This window comes from Cimex lectularius, unplaced genomic scaffold (genome assembly GCF_000648675.2).
Source record: "Cimex lectularius strain Harlan isolate CLEC.00 unplaced genomic scaffold, Clec_2.1 scaffold80, whole genome shotgun sequence".
NCBI classification, from domain to species: domain Eukaryota; kingdom Metazoa; phylum Arthropoda; class Insecta; order Hemiptera; family Cimicidae; genus Cimex; species Cimex lectularius.
In genome coordinates, this window is record NW_019392709.1 from 1,525,855 (window position 1) to 1,545,286 (window position 19,432).

A 19,432-nucleotide genomic window follows, 5' to 3' on the forward strand; every position below is an offset into this window, starting at 1 on the left:
TAATTTGTAAATTTATATTTGCCAAATTTTTACATGAATTACAGCAAAAATTTCAAGTAGATTCAAAAAGGAATACGTATACATACAAGTTAAAACAGACATCACTTTGATATGTACAATCGTATTTTTTTTAAATAATATAACTGCAATTATAACATGAATGAACAAAATACAGTTTTGTCATGGGAATGTATGACATCCGAGATTAAAAGTGCACCATATTACCTATAAAAAATAATTTTAAGGCACATTTACCATACAAGCCAAAAGTTAAAATATGCGAGGGTATTAAGTAGATCATTAGTTATCTCGTTTGATTATTGAATCAGGTAGGAAAAATTTATATCCTGTCCCTCAGAGCCTGTATCGTCCAAGATACGCATTGCAGTACGGACAAGTGTGATGAACATCCATACAACTGTCGATGCAGCAAGGTACCAGGCAGCACCCCCAAAAACAACTAAAAATTCAAAGTGCGAGACATAATAACTTTATAATAACACTTAATAATATAAAATCTCACCCAATAGCACATAATGCTATTCCTGATAGATAAGCAATAATCCCTGGTTTTCTCTTGGTGCTCGATTCAATTTCAACATGACAGTGAGGACATATCATATGAGTAGGTTGAGGGCCTAGCGGCACAACAGTTGTTACTATTGATGTAGGTTGTTTGTGGTGTACTGAAAAAAACAACAGGCAAGTGTAACTCTCAATTCCCATTATTATATTGAACAAAAATAATTAAATGATTCTTATGTCTCGCCTACTTTTAAAATACCTCTTTTTTTCTTCTTTTGTTTTTTCATTTGTATATTTTGTTAGAAGATTTGTAAAGAAAATTTCCTACTAGTCAATAGGCCCTCAAGGGACAATCCAACTTCGACAATAATTGTTAATGATACCTATTTAGAAATCAACGATATAAATAATTGAATAATTATTTTTTGTAAAAAATATTTAACTCTAATTACAGTAAATAAAGTTAATGAGTCATTTAAAAATACAGACCAATATTTTTTTTCAGAATTTTTATATTCAAAATTATCAAATATAAGAGCTATTTTAAACAAAACGGAAAAGTTCCTCCATCGATTTTTCAAAAATATCCTTTTAATTATTTTCAAACTGTTACATATTAATGATAATGTTTATGAGGATGGGTTGAGGAGCAAATTCATATCAGAGTAAGTCCCCAGATCTCCCTTTGGATGCAAGGCCCCATATTTAAGGGCTATAAAGGACGAGGCAAGATGACTCTAGAAAATGTAATCAATATGCCATCTATAACTCGGCAAACGTTCTTGCATTCTTGGATGAACGCAAATTCATCCAGCTTATGCGAACAACGTAGACTTCATAGCTCGCATGCTCTCAGAACTAAAAAGCACTTTTCTTTCTTTACAAGAAGCAGCCTTAATCATGATACCATTAATGAGAAGATCAAATTATTCTCATAGTAATAGATCAATGAGAGATGGAATACAAATGGGCTCTATCTTCTTTCACAGTCCACAATAAATGTTAATAAATAAAATTTAAAAAAAGAACTTTTTTTTTTCAAAAGAGGATTTTTTTTATCAACATCGAGTCCAGTTTATTTTTAAAATGATTCTCAGCAGTTATTATGTATTGTTGCAGATTTGACAATTTAATTAAATTTTATGTTTACAATAAACGTTAAAATATGCTCACTGTGCAAAAAGGCACAGTATGAAACCCATGCATTTTAAATCGGAGGGCCAGCCATCGTGTTGTTACAAACAGCATACCCCCCTCACCTGTCTTCCATCGGGCATAACTCAGAAACGGTCGATACTATCAAAATTTTCCTTTCTGTAAAAGTACCATAAAATAAGACATAGAATCGAACTGCACAATAAAAATAACAAAGTTAGTGTCATTTCCAGCTAGTTGAGAAAGTTATGTTAAATCTGTTACCATCACGCGATTCCTAGCCAAAATTAACTTGGGGTTTGTATAAGACCATTTTTTGCTAAAGTTAATCATTTCCAAATTAAATTGGTGTACTATAGAAGTTGTTAACCAAGTACATACTAAAATTGTAACTTGGCAGATAAGAAGTGAAAAATCAGAAAGAAGATAGGATTCAGAAGGGCAGGGGCAAGAGGTAGACGAAAAAGATGAAAAAATTACCAATGAGAGGTAGATATTGTGGCCGAATGGTTATCCAGAAAAAGGTATCTGTAACAATTTCGCAAAAATTTCAGAGAGTCCTAATTGTGAAAAGAAGGGAGAGAAAAAGAGTGGTTCGTTGATGAAGATGAGAAAGAAATGGCATGGGGGGGGGGTCTCGATTCACTATAGAGTCTGCTACACAAGATACAAACCTAGCCGAATAAATGCTATCAGGGTCCAACTAAGGCTTCTAAGCGGCAAAAAACCACAAGGACGAGATAACATAAGTATGGTCCACTTTTGAATGAAATTGGTATCCTCTCTTTGAACGATACAAGATTTCTCATTGACTTTCTGTTCCTCCATAACTTGTTACATTCTAAAGTGGATAGTCCCAAGCTGCTTGAATGTGTAATAATTCATGTACCCAATTTAATTCAAGGATAATTAAGACTTTTTGTCCTACTCCTAGTCAAACCAACTATATGAAATACATGGCAATAAACAGATTAATGCTGGGAAGGGAATGAACTTAATATTGATTGGTTTTTCTCTAGCTTACATCAAATTAAAAACACCGTAAGTGAGAAAATAAAGCTTTATGGCACAAATGTTAGCTACAAAAATATATTACTCTATGGGATTCTCCTGCAAATAAAATATGTAAAATAAAAATAATTTGACAAGGTTGTAGTCATTGCCACCGTGATGAATACATTTGCCAGCTGCACACTGCATAATTATGGGTAGCTTGTTTTTGTTGAGCTTTAGTCTACTATTTTGATGAACCATAGCCTAATATTAGTCATTTTGCATGTTGTTGAACTCACACTGGCTGTTGGGTTTGAATAAGTTCATTCGTTTTATTATTTTACGAAGTCATTTTAATTATTTAATAAATCATAGCAGTTCGTTTTAGTTTAAAAATGTTAAAAGATGGAAAAGCGGCCAGAATGCGATAAGAACGCTGTGTTTATGAACTGTTAATGCTCGGGCTGTAAACACGGATCCGAATTGAGAACGCACAAGCGATTGGGAATGGGATTGAGTTAGTTATGCATCACGCATCTTCTTGATTAATCAGGAAAGACTTTACAGTTTATTTTGCCTTGTTTTATTTATTTATTCTATTTTTTGATCAGAAAGTAACTGAAAGAGCTTTTTTGTTTTATTATATTTTAACTGAGAAGTAATATTGTTTATTTATTATTTTGTACACAAATCTTTTTTTTTCTTAATACACACTTTATTTGTGAACCAATGAAAACAATTTTTTTTTGTTTTTATAATTCATTAACAAAGGACATTCTGAATCTACAGTTCCAGCAACTGCCGAGGAAAGGTTTACCGCCCAAATTTCTTACAAAAAAATTGGAACCGGTCACCCAAACCCCAACACTGACAATACTACGCCTAAATATAACAATTACACACACACACACACACACACACACACGCGCGCGCGCGCGCACGCGTGCACAAGGATAGGATTAGATGGTTTAGATCAAAGATCTTTTGGTGTTGGTGATGCCCTGCCTTCGAATCATTTGGTGCCTCTGGAAATTTGGTTTGAAAGAGCTTTTACCAAAACTTCTTTTATATATATCGGCCCGGCAAAACCACAATTCCCTTTTTTTTTTTTACTTAAATTAAAATTAAACTCCTTTAGTTAATTTTAGTTAATAATCTTTATTTCTCTTCAATTCCCACTAATTTCTTCAGAAGGCGAGAGGTTATTAAAAGTAAATTTTCTTGTATTTTTTTCTTCTTTCATGCACGATATAGTGCGTCATATCGTCAAATCCCAAATATTGTTTTTTTATTCAAACATTGGTATCAAAATTATACTGTTGTCACTATTTTATTATTGTCAATGTTTAATATTTCAATGTTTTTCATGTTTTAAATATTCTTTGTATTTCATGTACATATTGTAATAATATGGGCTATTGCCTGTAAATAAATAAATAACTCGTCACGAGCTCCAAAAAGGATAAAGCAATATATGATTAATAATGTATTATCATATGATTGTTGTAATAATAATTATTTAATTTAACAAACAAGATGTTAAGCTAGAAATTGCGATAACAGTATCTTTTTCTCCTATATCAGTCAAAAAAAGAGATAAGAAAGTAGAATTTCCTTTCACATCAACACAGTAGTCTCATGAATCAAAGTTGTCAACAATTAACAATTACTTTTAAAGAGTTATTAGAGGTGACTGTCAACCCTTCAATGTCAAGACATTTAACAAAAAAGTGAGGGTTTATACTTTTATAAGGTAAAGATAATTAATACATGTCCTCTTGACATATTGCATAATTTTTGAACATTTTTCTGAGGTTTGATCGGCCCTCATTCATCAATTTATCCTCAATGGATATCTTTCCACATTTCACCATCTTTAGAATTTAATGCAAATCAATCTAAGAATATTTATACACACTTATATATAGATTCTCTTGATGTACAGTAATAATAAAAAGTAAACTATTTTAGAAGCTTCATGTAAATTAAAAATGATCTTACTTGGCTGTGGTTGGAATGGACTTGAAGGTGGTACACCTCCACTTGCCTCTGCATAGCTTGGAGGCGCTGCGGGGGGTGGGCCGAAGTATCCACCGTAGCTTGGATTGTAAGGCGGAGGTTGGTGATGACTCATGTCCCTTAACAATTCAACACAGATTATTTACAAAACCTCAACAAAACATTTAAATTACAATGTATAAAGTCCTTATAGAAATGTTTTAGAATGGAAACTCTTTTTAAAACAAATAATACAAAATTGTACATTGTAATACATGTCATATTGTTCATCAACGCATACATATATAAGTTGAACAAGAAAAACAGAAGCAACAAGTTTAAAGCATCTTGGAGAAACTCAAAATTAGTTATGTTTTGTCCATTTTAAGTGGTTCTGACAGAATTTTTTCCTAACATACAGGAGAAATCTTTCAACTACCCGACAAGGAAGTCAAAGCACCTTACAACATTTTTCAGATCATTATTGATTTAAAAAGAAAGCCATGGGCTCTGCCGGGATTCAAACTCGGAACTGCTAACATGGCAAATATGAGTCACTCGGCCACTGCGCTGTCAGAATATATGATTAGTCTGTTTTGATCCCAGCACTGAAGATGGCAAGAAGCCAGATCATGTTCATAAGTAGACCAAACTGATCGGGAACAAATCCTCCTAATTCCTGTTAGAATAAAACGAGAACAAATTACGGATTGAACGTCTATTCATGTTTAGCGTGAAACATTTTTTGTTTTTGTGGATTGTTTGAATTTATGGATATTGTTGCTGAAATTTTCAAATGGTTTTGTAATTTGTGCTTTGTTTTTGTCTTTTTTTTTTTTTTTTTGAATGNTATATATACCAAAAAGTTGGTCTGACAGACTGTATAATTTTTTAAGTCGAGAAGGAAACAATGTCTTTAGACATCTTCAAAAAGATAATCAACATTGCGATAGTTTTACTTACTTTTACCTATTTGTTTTAGCATTTGTTTTATTGGTAATGAGTGAATTATCACCTGTAAAAGATTTTTTTTTTAAATCACATTTTACCTGCCTAGCAAATTGAAGGTATATATGAGTAACAGCATAAGTTGGTGATATGATCATCAGCAAAAGGCTTAAATTTGTGTTAACAATTGGATAAGAATTGGTGCATACTGTGATAACTACTAAAACGCCAAGATATAATTAAATAAATTAAAAATCTATTTACTAATAACTACATTAAATTTGATACAATGTCATTCAAAAATTGGGGCCACAATAAATAGACAGGAGATTAACTCTGAAAAATGTAAAATTTTTCTAAAGATAGAGGTACAAATTACATGATGACACCCATATTTCATCAGTGAGGAAATAGATTAGATAACTGATCTCGGGATTATTTTTAATGCCAAATGTGATTTGTGGGATAATATAATCTATTGCATGGAAAGCATATAATAATCTGGTGTTTGTAAAAACGAATTACCGAAGATCTTACAAATCCTTTTGTCACATGTACTGTACCAATATCAGCGCAGAAGACATTTGGAGTATGCAAGCGTTGTTTCAATTTATAAGGTAATACTAGTGTCAAATCATCTGCTCTTTAATTTTTTGGTGGAGTCTTCAATGGAACGGCCGCTTCTCCCAAGCTAATGACATTTAAATTTAATGTTCTCAGTACATTAGTAGATACCAGAGAAGCAAAGAGAAGCATGTATTTATGTTTATGTGTATATATGTATATATATATAAATCATAGCTTACATAAATTTTAAATTAATTTAAGACAATAGGAGTAAAGTATAGACATTTATTTTAACCAACAATAAATATCGGAATATTGCAAGAATGAATGAAGAATACTAGAAGTCAAACATATTTTAAATTTTGAGGAAAAATTTCTTTTGTTGATTGCTTCTCTGGTATCTACGATTCTAATCACAATTAAGGATTAATTCTTGTTTACTCTTTCAGTATCAGACTTGGCGAATGTAAAAAGCATTATTATACAGAAAATAAGATCTCATTTCATATTTATAACAACAAACGTTTATCTAGGATTGGATGAACAGTCCAGTCTAGCCTAGGCATTGAGAAGGAAAAGGAAAAAATACAGCTTGGACAAAGCAAATAAGATTTGTATCCATATTAATTTATTATTTGTTTAAAAAATCCATTGTTAAAGCTATTTTATCTTAGTATTTTTATATTCAAAGATGATTCTTTTAGTTTATCCCATAAGGTACATATTTAATATTTCATATTTATAACAACAAAAGTTTATACAGGCTTTCCCCTCCATACTAGAGGCAGGAAAGTCTAGGGTGAACAGTCCAGTCTAGCCTAGGCATTAAAAAGGAAAAGAGAAAAAAAATCCAGCTTTACACACATGAGCAAATCAGATTTCAGAGATAATTTATTATTTGTTTAAAAACCAATTTTTTAGTTAGCCCATAAGGCATATATAGTTAATATTTTCTTATATCAAACGAAAAATTATTTGTTCAAGCTAGAAAGCAAAAGTCCAATTTTTATTTGATTTATCTCACATGTGCCATATTTTGTAATATATTTATTAATTCACTAGTTTTCGTGGTCAGCTTGACCAAATCTCTTTCAATTAATTAATCTTATTTAAGGTATTGGTTGAGATAAAAAAGGCAGCGTCACAAGCAGGATTCGAACCCACAACCTTTGGTTAAATGCGCCGCTGCTCTACCACTAGCAGCAACTAATAGCTCAAGGGCAGCGGCACATTTAGCCGAAGGTTGTGGGTTCAAATCCCGCTTGTGAAACTGACTTTATCTCAACCAATACCTTAGATACATATTTGTTAATTGAAAACAATATAGGAGTTCTCCCTGCAGTTTTTAATAGAGTTAGTCATAAAAAATGACCTTTTTTTCTTGCTAATTTAAAAATAATTTTATATTCGCAATTTTTTTTTTTTTTTAATATTCAAAATATATACTGTTCTATGGTTTGTTGCCATCTAGGGACCAGAAATTGAATTCCTGCACAACACCACTCTTTGGGGTTTGAACAGAAGAATTCTGAAACACCATCTTGAACCTCATCCAGATAATTACAAGTTTTCCCTTGAAGATAATGAGCTATGGACTGGAACAGATGGTAGTGTAAATGTGCTAAGTCTGGACTGTAAGCAGGGTGAGGGAGAAGCTCAATTCCATCTAATTCTGTTTGTTTTATGTAACGAAAAGTGTATGGTTGGACGTTATCTTGTCAAAACAAAACCCGATTTCTATTTACTAATCCTGGGTAATGCTGAGTCAAAACATCATATATTTTTATAACTCAATAAAGTTTTGAATCAATGGCTCGACCTTCTAGAATTATGCCTTCTTGGTTATAAAATACATACAAAATCTATACACTTTTCATTGCAAGTAATTATTCTTTTGATGAACTAAAGATCATTTGGGTTTGTCAAAAGATGTTGACAAATTTCTACTAGATGTCGTGCCTGCTCAATGGTCAACTTATGAGTAACAGTTGAACTCAGTAATAAGCGAATCACTTCCCCCAAGTTATGCAGACTACAATTTATGATGGATTGGGAAACTCCAGGCTCTCTTGCCAATTCCCGAGTACTTTTTGTTCTGTCTGTCTCAACAGTTTCCTCATCGAATGATGATTTTCATCCAGAACCCTCTTTCCTATTGGGGCTCATGTCACCGACTTCAAATTCAAAGGGAGCTTCCTTGTCTTCAAATTGCCTCACCAAACGGGTTGTTCCGGTGTACCGGAATATTACCAAAATTTCAAATTTTTCCATGTTGTTGTTTAACTAAACTCTAGGACAAAACTGAAGGCAAGACGAGATCATTTTTTTACAAATTAATTTAGTTTAGTCTATGGATTAATATGGTATCAAACCTAATTGGTTTGAAATACAAGTAAGCCATTTTTATGATTCACCCTACTGTTTAGTGATTTCCAAAAAAACAAAATACCTTTGATTTCAAGGCAAGTCACTTCCTCCCACATCTTGGGACATTTTAAGTACATAATTATTAGTAATGCTTTACTATCTCTCTATACTCTAATAATCTCAGTCCCATTAAATATTAAAGCTCGACAGTGAAAATTTCAAAGACTATTCGCAAGTCAATTGTTTCTAAATAGAGAATAGACAGAATTTTATAGTGCAAAATTAGAAATATTGTCTTCCAGATTGCTTCCATGGCTCAGCATGTTCTTGAGAGACACCATGAACTTTGGACAAATGATTCCATTCAGGACGACTTACGAAGTTGAACTGAATTAAAATGTCTTCGCTCTGTCCATGACGAACCTTCATCTGGTTCTGTAGAGCTTGCTGGTACGCTTTCAGAAGATTATAATACAGAGCATTGTAACAGACTCAGTTTTCGAAGGAATTGAAGTTAATTTGTTATGTGAAATTTTTTAAATGGCTTTTTCCTTCCTAAATGGCTTTCATAATTTTAGTAAATGTCAGTTTCCAGAACAATCCAAGCATTTAAAAAATAAATTAATTAATTAAATAAAAGCAGATATTTCTTTCTCTGGTTAACCATTTAATAAATGTTTATGTTTTTATGTGGTGTCTGAATATTTTAAAAACATAAAAATTAAAAATTTTCTGTCAACAAACTAATCGGCGCACGGTGAAATGTTTTATTACCGAGTGTAAATAAACGTTAAAAACTTTAAAATCGCAATCCTCAAAAGTTGGGGTTTTTAAATTATAAAATTTTACCCCAAGGGTGGAGAATTTTGTTTAATCAGTGATAATTTTAAATTACTTTTTTTTAAACGACCTTCCGTTTAAGGTACTACTTTTAGAAATGACAGCTATATACAAATATAAAACAGGTTTTTATTTATGTTTTAGTTGGACTATTATCACACAAACCTCTCACCTTTTAATGTTTTATGAGTCGAATGGACAAAAACAGTCAGAAATAACAGCCAAGAACTGATAAATTTATTTTTGTCTTATTTCTTTGTCACCTTGTACTACACCTACATCAGAAAACGGTCATCAAAGCATTCCTGCATAACTCTAGGTGGTCATTACACTATCATCGAGGTCATTTTAACAGAAGAAATAAATCAAAAATCTCTTATAACTTTTCTGTCAAAAAAAGGCGAAATTAGGTTAATCTATAATCAAGGATATGTTGAAACTTGAGAGAAAAGCCTTGGGTTATTTTTGGTTCAAATCATTCCTCTTAAAGTTTCTTTATTGAAAATTAACAATGAATAATAAAGAGTTAATGGAAGAAAACAAAAAAAATATGTCTTTTAGGCTTTTTTTTATTCTTAGCAGAACGTACTTGTCAAGGACTAGGAAAAAGATTTTGTTTTTAATTACCTGGAGTATAATTGAATCTATTAAGAGAAAATTGGCGTAGAGGGCGGAGAATTGGAACTGGAATTCACTCAGTACAGCAAGGAAATTGTTGAAAACCCAATGTTAAATGTTTATAGTTTGTACAAATGTGACCGTGAAAGAGAAACAGCGAGACTGGACGGGCGAAATTTCCCGCGGGTGAGCGCGAGCCTGGAGGGCCGTTCGAGCAGGGCGGAAGCCGGGACGCGAGACAAGGTCGGCTTCCCAGGGGCGGACGGACGACCCGCTTAAGGCCGAACTTCCGCGAGCCGAGGCAGTAAAAGCAAGAAAATCCCTCGGAAAATTTGGCACGGAGGGAAATTTGGCGCCACGCCCCTCGGAGGCAGTCACATTCTTGACAAGGTTCCTATTTATGACGTGACATTTTGTAATACATATATGTTAATTGTTTTGGACGAAACTGACAGAAATAAAAAACTTTATCGGCAATAGCCTAATTCCTAAGCCTCAGAAATGTATTCGCTAAGTGTTACATAATTAGCACTAGAGTTACTCATACCTCCGAAATTATGTAATAAGGATAATACCATCATACTGAATGGAGATAATATTTCAGAAAATACACCAATCAAATATCAATATTTGCTTCATTACAAACCACATGCGATAAGCACACAAAAGATACAAAAGTTTTGTTGTGTTAAGTAAACAAAATACAAGTTTTGTCATTACATTCGTCAAGATTTATCCCACTATTAATACATGAAAAAAATCAAAAGTCATAAAAGGTTCACGCAATCGAAAGATTTACTCAATTCAACTTGACTAAAGGGTACAAAAACAAGAACATAGCTGTCAGATCAGCAAAGCACTAATCTCAAATATCATTAGTTCAAAGATATTGAACTGCAAAACCAAATTAAACTTATTAAGTACGCAGAATAGTCAGCCTCTGCTGGGTCCCAAGACACACGGGAATAGAAGGCAATGAGAAAGCGGACACCCTTGCAAGGAAAGAGGCTGCTACACCGCTGATAGCACACACAGCTAAATGGACATTTAAAAAAGATTAGAATAATCCAAGACGACACATGCAGATTCTGCAAAGAGGCAGAGGAGACACCAACACACCTATGAACAAACTGTTGTGCTATACTTGCCCGCAGGAGGAAGTGCTTTGGGATGTACAATGTGACCATAGAAGAGATTCAACCACTGAAGTTCCTCGATGAAATAGGACTTACCAGTGTGCTTTAGGCAGAGAACAGGGGGATATAATAGCTTGTAAAGGGCGCAGTATACTACACCCCGACTAATACATCTACATTAGTATTTGTAGTAGTAGATTATGTACAGAATTAAATTTTTTAAAGTCTCACTTTCTTTGTAACAATACATTACACATTGTACGATATATAACCTGGGCAAAGTCATAATGTTTAATTTAGCAATTGCCACTCAATAGTTTTAGAATAAAATGCCCAAAAACATGATTTTCAATCTTTCTGCTGAGAGAACACCGATTACAAGACAAGAAAGCAGTCTACTAGCAAACTCCACCCAACTTTTCAATTTACTCTGTATCACACTTCAAAATCCTGATAGACCCTTTGATAGTACATAGTAAAACTAGACTCGTCTCAAATCTTTTTCTTTCATTTGGCATCCTACCTGACAAACTTGAATATGAACCATTACAGGCAGAACATTTTGACATTGTATTTATCACACAAACCCACTTTACTGACCAAAACATTCAACACCGCATTTGGACAACTTACGAAATGGCTAGTCACTGTTAGTTTTTACATGCTACTTATTATTATAATAGCCATCCTTGCTGGTTGGTAACATACTAAAATGTACAAGCGTAAAACATCCCGTTTACTACAAATTCTGTGCTAATTAATGGTTTCAACATGCTAAATTGGCTTATTACTGCCCATTTTTTATTTATGCGAATCTCCATTAAAATCATTTATTCAGTATTCAAAAGGGCAGGAATCTTTGTCTGTATCCATTCGTGCTGTTCCTTTTACAAGTCCATTTCCAAGCATTTTCTTTAAATAGTTGAAATACGGGTAGCACTGTCTGTCATCATGAGAAAGCATTTCATCAGTATAATTGATTATGTACTTTCTCGGTGGTATGATTGGTGTGACTCTCCTTGTTATCGACCTCCATCTAGGTTTTAAGTGAGTAATTATTGATTTTTTAGAGTAAACAGTTTCCTTCCGTTCTTTTTCTACTACTATAGATTCTTCTGACAATGTTTTAAGCTCTTTTTCCTTTATGGACTCTTCTTCTCCGACCGATTCATACACGACTAATGATTTTTCCTGCTTCTCAGCGATCACGACCTCTTTTGTAATGCCTTTGTCAGCCAGTTCGTACAAATTGAAAAAAGACGGCGCTTGGCGCAATGCAGATGGCAATTCTGTTTTAATACTTGAAGTGACCATGTTGTCACAAAGGTCCAATCTCTCTTCAATTTTTTCATCTTTTGATTCTTCTGTGTTTGAATCAGTGTCTTCTGTTTCATCGTCACTACTGCTCAGCTTGTTTTCCATATTAGACACTGTTAGTAAGTTGTAAATAAATGTAGGACGTTCAAAATAAAAACTTTCCTAATCAATTACCAAAACAAACAGTTATATTGAACAATCAATTTAAAGTTAATACTACTATCCTTTCCAGAAAATTTACTTTTAAACACATGTGTGTAAAATTTTATCATTTGAAAATAATTAGTTGATTGTAAAAAAGTTGTCATTAAGTTTAATTTATTAAGCATGTAATTTGGTCATATGTGACCATCCTCACTGACAAACCAAATCAGACCTGGACAATCAGGAAGAGCCAAAAGTTATTGCATACCCTAAACTTCTTTCCAGTTTTTTATTTGCCTATCTTGTATTTTTTCAACTTATTTTATTTTCCTTATTTACAAAAGGACTGCAATGCATTTCAGGGCATTGACCATCCCATTCATCAGACAAATTTTCTGATTTTATACAAACAAGTAACAAAAAGTCTACTCCACAGAGAATCTGCCTGATAAGGTGGAGGGACAGAGCCTCGAAATGGATTGCTGCTCTTTTGTAAACAAAAATTTTTTATAAACACAAGTTGTAAAAAATACAAGATAGATAAAAATAGGTACTATTTTTTATTTATAAAGAAAAGCCACAATAAAGAAAAACAACATAAAAAGTTATTAAGTCGTTTTTCTTCTTGGTATACTTGGTGATAAGTTAGATTTTTTTTACGCTCACAACTGTCATTATGCAAATTGTTCTGCACGATTCACACCATCACAAATAGATTTCTCAACAGGGGAAGAAACACAGACTGGTGTAAAGTGAACTGGTCTTAGGGTGCTTCCCTGGGGAACACCAGTCTTTATTACTAAAAGTTTGTACTATTTGTCCTCTCACTTTTTTTTTGGAATACATTTTCTGAGAGTACTACTGAATGCTAGTACAGGGAGTACTAGATATTTCTCCATCACGTTTATCACACATATAAGCAACATTATATATATAATACTTAGTCTAACGGAAGGCCGAAGGGTACTTGATATTCCACCAACGACGCTCTTGTACCATACACATAAATACATTCTAACAAAACAAGTTAAATTATTTACTATCAAATTTAGTATGTATACAATAATAAGATTACTTGCAATAAACAAAAAATTTATATATACAGAATTACCCTAGTTTCTTCCAAAATCAAGAGGCCCCAAAGATTTATTGCTCTGTGCCTTGCTGCTCATCTGTGCGGTTTGTTTGCTGATCCTTTGTGATATTCATCGCCTTTTTTCAGTACTCAGTCGAGAAATGGTGATCAAATTGAAGCAATAAAGTTTTTATGCTCTTATACTATTGCAACAACTTCTGCCAAAATTAACAGGTCTTAATTAATAAACAATGATTTCGTTGCTCAAAAAGATCCTTTAATCGATTGTTTTTACAGTGAATCCCTTTAGAGTGTCGAACGAAAAGACTTCATTTCTATAAGTGAGAAGATGGTTTTTTCTTTTTGCAGAAGCCCTTTCAAAAATGTCGAATATCACATCTGGTATCGGCTCGACTTTTCCCATTTCGGCCACCTCTTGAAAATATCGTCGTACATAATCTGCAATCATGTGGCACCTAATAGAAAACAAGTTATTTTAAAATTGTAATTTACGAACAGCTAAATTAATTACGAGGACATATTTAAAACAAGAATACTTCATATTGCTCCTGTCTTATTTGGTTTTTAATTTTTTGAAATGTTGGTGTACAACAATGAAAATGAATTTTACAAGTTATTTACAACAATAAGCTTGGATTAAGAGAATATTTTCTTAAGCTGTTGATTGAGTCGTTGACTCTGAAACCTTTTCAGTAAATTTCACTAAGAAGATCTCAAAGCAACTTTCGCATTAATTGTCTTAGAGAATTTTCTGGTAGGGTAGAAATTAATATATGTTGTACTGCGCATGATAAGTGATTGATGTAATTTTTTGACGGTTCATTTTAAGAGGTAAAATTAGGAACATATGCAGCATTTAAAATTGGACAGAGAATTTTGGACTGAATAGATTGGAGATATTGATAACTGAAATCCTTGGTTGAATCCCAGGCTACACAAGTGCTCAGAGAAGTCTTATTATTGTATTGTAAATTAAAAGTTTTTTTCAAAATTTTTCAAAGAGAAATTCTGATTGTGGGTCAAGTAATATTTTTGTCATTTATAACGGTTGGTTTCTTGTCTTGTGATGATTCCAAGTGAATGACCAATGAAAAGATTACTATAACGGACGAGGTCATGGAGTCCCATTTATTTCCACTGGAAGACAGATAAGGTAAAATTTTAGGTAGGAAGCTTTTATTTAGGTTTATTTTCAATTCCATTTTGTGAACCATACCTCCAATTCATTCATGTATTGTACGTGTTGTGCATTTACAAAGGACTCCAAATTACATGTAAGAATCACTGTATCATCCAAAGTCGTATGTGTATGAATGTCTATAGAGTAGATTGAAAAAAGGAGCCTACATATAGTGTAAAGAGGGCTGTTCTGAGTTTTTCAAAGTCAATGCTGGGGTTTGTCAGGGATGTGTTCTGAGTCCACTTCTATTTTCTCTTATGTGCTGACAGCATCATCGTTCTCGTAGATTCCCCTGTTCATTTACAATTGAACATTAAAATTATTACCATGTTGTATATTTTGGGCTTAAAAGATAACCTCGACAAGTTGAATATAATTCTAATATTTAGAAATGGAGGCAGAATGAGATAAATGGAAAGTGAACCTATAAAAGTAATCAAATTGAAGTAAAATTATAAATATCTAGGTATGATGAAGAGAACTCACTCAGTGAGACATAGATCATTCACTTTTTTGAAAGGATGCTGCCTCTGACTACTTACAAAACTTGTATTAATGGCTATCTGGGGGAGGGAAGACATCAGTAGGTGCAATGGTTTAGGCATTGACACAGTGCTCATCACTGTAAGGTAAAGGTCCCGGGTTCGAATGCAGCGGCCTTTCATCCAAACCTGATACACAATTTTTTTTTAAACACCGGCATCACAGTTGCTATGATCTTTGCTGTTGCGAATTCACATTTCATTTCAATAATGCGAATTCACATCAAAAAACGTGTTTGTATATTTCAGCCCCACAATGAACATTTAATGCTCGAAATCCTGTTAAAACTGTTTTGTGAGTAGAACCATCCTTTCCAAAAAGTGATACACTCACCCCATCTCAATTATTTATAGTCCATCCAAGTTAGCATATTTTTCTCGCCTTAGCAGAAACAATTTCGAACAAAACCTACACATCCCATAAGTTAAGGAAATTCCATCCACGTGGATTAGAAACATAGCAATCCCTAATGTTGGTGTTTGGTGTTGAAGTCACTTCCTGCAATTAAATGAGGACCAAATGACCAAAAGAGAAGAGCATTGTGACCAATCTAGGTTAGAAGCACACAACAGATATATTCAACTGGAAGGAAGAGATATTTGAGATAATGGAAAATGGCATAAGTGTGTGAAATGTGTAGAATGTGCTAAATTAATTAATCCAATTGATTTCTGAGTTCTTGCTTTTTCTAATAATTATTTGTTTTTAAATTGTCTCAAGTTAGATGGACGGCTCTTCTGATCTATTAGTAGGCGAACAACATGCAATAGATAATTTTTTCTATACTGTTTTATGAATAATTACATTTTTCTTTTTTCACATTCTTCAACAAAACTTAGTACATTGATTAAGTTTCATGGTCTGATTGACCAAATAAATTCTTTTCAATTATTTAATTTTCAAGTAAGGTATTCGTATATATTTTGTATTATGTTGAAAGCCGTTCTTCAATGAGTGGGATTCGAACCCATGACCTTCGGCTAAATACGCTCCTGCTCTACCACTTGAGCTATTGTGACTTCGATCCACTCGGACACAAACTTCCCAACCCCACCATTTGAATTTTCTCTTCTTTTTGCCATTTATTTGATGTAATCAATTTGATTCTTGGCCACAAATGAAATGGCCATGGAGAGCTTTAGTGAAGTATATTTAATTTCGCTTATTAAATCGATTAGAAAAATGAGGGAAAATTCAAAAGGTGGGGTTGAGATGGGAAGTTGGTGTCCGAGTAGATTGAAGTCACATTAGCTCAAGTGGTAGAGCAGCGGTGTATTTAGCCGAAGGTTGTCGGTTCGAATCTCACTCGTGACACTGACTTTTTTATCTCAACCAAGACCTTACATGGAAAGAATAATTAATTGAAAGATGTAACTTGGTCAATTGACCACTAAAACGAAAATGAATTAATATTTTGTATTATGTTGAAAGCCGTTCTTCAATGATAGGATGATTTCCCCACCAATGTTATTTGATATCTCGATTGATTTTCAAGGTAATAATTTTATGTTTTACCTTTTTTTAGGAAAGCCTTGATCTTCTATCGTTCTTTCTCTTTTTGCCATGTCTTGCAACATTTCATCTTTGGACGGGAAGTTATCATTTTTCAACATGTTTAAAAAACTCCTTATCTGAAAATGAAATAAAATATTAATTTAATGTTTAAGTGTTTTGTGTGAATAAAAATAATTTTCAAGTATGACAAAATTCAAACTACCCTTGTACTTTAAAACTGTAATTGTAAACTTTCTGGTTCAGTTGTAGTTTCAATTGATACGTACCTGAATTTCGAACATGGGGAAGATCACAGTTCTGTAAGGGATTCCAATGAAAACCATAGTCGGATGGTTTATGTTGATCATGTGCTTGTATAAAGGTGTAATATAATTGTCTTTGACTTTTACACCACAGGACTGGTGCAAGAAGGGGAAACTGTAATAATACCCTGAAAATTTAAAGAATTATGGCAATTTAAGTTAATTTAAGTTGGGTATGTGTCTTATGGAAATGTCAGTTTAATCATTTTTCTTGACCTGCCACTCTCCTTTTTTTTAAACATTACCTTCTAAGATTTCCCTATGAAGTATTATTTATTCTAGGTATATATTAAGTTAAGATTCTAAATCAAATGTTAATAAATAAATATAAATGCAAAAATATAAATTATGAACTGCGAAAACAAAAAATAAGTGAGTATATACCGGTACAATACATTATCACGTCAACTTCGACGTGAGTTCTGTCTTGAAATATTGCAGTGCTTCCATTGATTTCCTTTACTTCAAACTTCATTTCCACATTGGAAGGAAAAACATTTTTTAGATCAATCTCATGGTTACGCCGGCTAAGAATAACCTGAAATGCCATAAGCAATAAACATAGGTCTGGTCCAGTGGTTAACACTAGGCAAATACTAATAATACATATTTTTATGAGATGTAAAGTTCCCTTAAGTAATTAATTATCAAAACAAGTAGTTGGACATTAAGCCCTCCTGTGTGATAGGAATTACTTTATTTGCTTATAATATTAGGTCTTAGCATAAGTTAGGACTAGTTGCTAAAATAAGTTAAAAATAGTTGTAAGGAACGTCAAACAAATATTAGAAATAAGACTGTAAATCTGAGGATCCACCCAGAAGGGAGCAAAGAGACCATTCCCACAAATCTGGTGATCATAGACATGCGATAGTCGAAGTCTGTTTACTAAATAACGAAAGTCGAATAGTTATTCAGTGTGGGAAGGTTGTCGAAGACAAAATTCATCCAGCTGTGGGACATCATAAATTTAGGTTCACATCAGCCAGGTAGGCGATATATATCTTCGCCATGGGACCAGGAGGCTGCATAATAGAAACCCCCAGGTTGTATCTGACCCAACAGTTTATTATTTTTCCTTACCTCCACTACTCCAGTTGGAAAACCGGTGTAGAAGGAGATGATGTGGAAAACAGTCAACTCAAAGACTCATCCCTGTCTAGTCAAGGATCCAGAGCAGTAACCAGCACACTCCGTCTGGGGCTCAGAGGACTCATCCAGCAAGGACCAGCCATTGCGACAAGTCAAATAGAGTCAACTGTCGAGAACCCAGAAAGCTGCAGAAGGAAAATCCTGGATGATGTGGAAACTGTTATTGACGAGTATAATTTGGCGTAAGTCCTCTTGTGAGTAAGCTCATCCCAGAGTTAGAATTGTGGTTGACTAGCCTTGTTTGTTTATTACCACATTTATAACAGGCCAGTGTAACAATAAATAGAAATGATGAAGGTGGGGTGAGTATGTAGATTCATTTTTTGTAAATTATGGTTCTATTCACAGATTTATCTCTGAATGGATCTCTCTAAATCTGGGAGTAGAACTATCATTTACAAAAATGTAACAATAAATGTTTAAAAATATATCTCTCCAGTTCATTGCATTTTTGGAACCTTACCTTCCCATTTCAGCGAGTATGCTGAATGTTCTCTTATCGCTTAGCGTATGTATCATATTCATCCCTGCATTATATAATCACCTTGTCTGCAACGGTTGACAGATCCAAAGAAATATCTGTACCAGATGGCCCAGCTCCAATGACAAGGACTCGTTTTCCTAAAAAATGATCTGGCCGCCTATAATCATGGCTGTGCAACTGTTCTCCAGTGAACGATTTCATGCCTGGAATTTGTGGATACATCGGTGTATGGTAGTGCCTACATTGAAATAGAAAAAAGTTAAAAGACCTTGTTCTTGTTTTTGACATTAAAAAATGTGTGTATCCTCTATCCTTCTCAGTATTTGTTAATTGTGTATAAGCTGATTAGTAATCAAACATTATGTTTAAATTTAGTAGTGCTTACCCATTGCAAATGAACACAATGTCAAATATGTATTCTTCTTCCTTCTCCGCCGTCAAATCTTTGACAGAAACTTTCCATCCCGTGTCAAGTGGTCTGACCATCTGTACGACTTGCCTAAACTGCCAACCGATCTTTTTATCTTTTACAGCTACAGAAATAATAATAAT

General features: G+C 33.4%; 2 protein-coding genes and 1 long non-coding RNA gene across 11 annotated transcripts in view; 1 reads left to right on the forward strand and 2 right to left on the reverse strand.

The window, feature by feature from the left end:
* On the reverse strand, positions 1-10,416 carry LOC106669196 (lipopolysaccharide-induced tumor necrosis factor-alpha factor homolog). Of its 5 annotated transcripts, XM_014398704.2 has the most exons (5): positions 6,426-6,494; positions 6,145-6,310; positions 4,675-4,811; positions 524-686; positions 1-460 (listed from the first exon to the last, which is right to left on the reverse strand). In XM_014398704.2, the coding sequence occupies exons 3-5, from the start codon at positions 4,805-4,807 to the stop codon at positions 355-357; spliced, it is 402 nt and encodes a 133-aa protein (XP_014254190.1). In that variant the 5' UTR covers positions 4,808-4,811; positions 6,145-6,310; positions 6,426-6,494; the 3' UTR covers positions 1-354. The 5 variants fall into 5 exon arrangements, with proteins under 5 accessions (XP_014254190.1, XP_014254101.1, XP_014254263.1 ...); XM_014398615.2 differs by lacking the exons at positions 6,145-6,310; positions 6,426-6,494 and adding an exon at positions 10,021-10,416; XM_014398777.2 differs by lacking the exons at positions 6,145-6,310; positions 6,426-6,494 and adding an exon at positions 9,566-9,834.
* Positions 6,147-17,086, forward strand: LOC106669597. Of its 2 annotated transcripts, XR_002910162.1 has the most exons (4): positions 6,147-6,236; positions 6,636-6,903; positions 7,658-7,829; positions 16,953-17,086. It is a non-coding gene; the product is annotated as an uncharacterized LOC106669597 (long non-coding RNA). The 2 variants fall into 2 exon arrangements; XR_001340952.2 differs by having other exon boundaries at positions 6,636-7,829.
* LOC106669032 (flavin-containing monooxygenase FMO GS-OX-like 6) overlaps positions 11,962-19,432 on the reverse strand; it is a 17,643-nt gene continuing 10,172 nt past the window's right edge. For 3 of the 4 annotated variants that reach the window (XM_024226334.1, XM_024226333.1, XM_024226335.1), the window contains exons 4-9: positions 19,266-19,396; positions 18,941-19,118; positions 17,629-17,782; positions 17,209-17,372; positions 16,943-17,058; positions 11,962-14,159 (exon numbers count right to left, since the gene is read on the reverse strand). In XM_024226334.1, the coding sequence (XP_024082102.1) occupies positions 13,961-14,159; positions 16,943-17,058; positions 17,209-17,372; positions 17,629-17,782; positions 18,941-19,118; positions 19,266-19,396 (942 nt within the window). In that variant the 3' untranslated portion in view covers positions 11,962-13,960. The remainder of the gene's footprint in view (positions 14,160-16,942; positions 17,059-17,208; positions 17,373-17,628; positions 17,783-18,940; positions 19,119-19,265; positions 19,397-19,432) is intronic. The other variant, XM_014398203.2, reaches the window with a different exon arrangement.

What these genes read in the sequence shown, in the direction of transcription:
- LOC106669196 (XM_024226340.1), bottom strand. Translation starts at nt 5,777, where the DNA reads ATGATCATATCACCAACTTATGCTGTTACTCATATATACCTTCAATTT. An exon ending in TCCATTCCAACCACAGCCAA is followed by an intron (nt 687 to 4,674) that starts GTAAGATCATTT and finishes TGTTTTTTTCAG; the next exon opens with TACACCACAAACAACCTACA. An exon ending in ATAGCATTATGTGCTATTGG is followed by an intron (nt 461 to 523) that starts GTGAGATTTTAT and finishes TTGAATTTTTAG; the next exon opens with TTGTTTTTGGGGGTGCTGCC.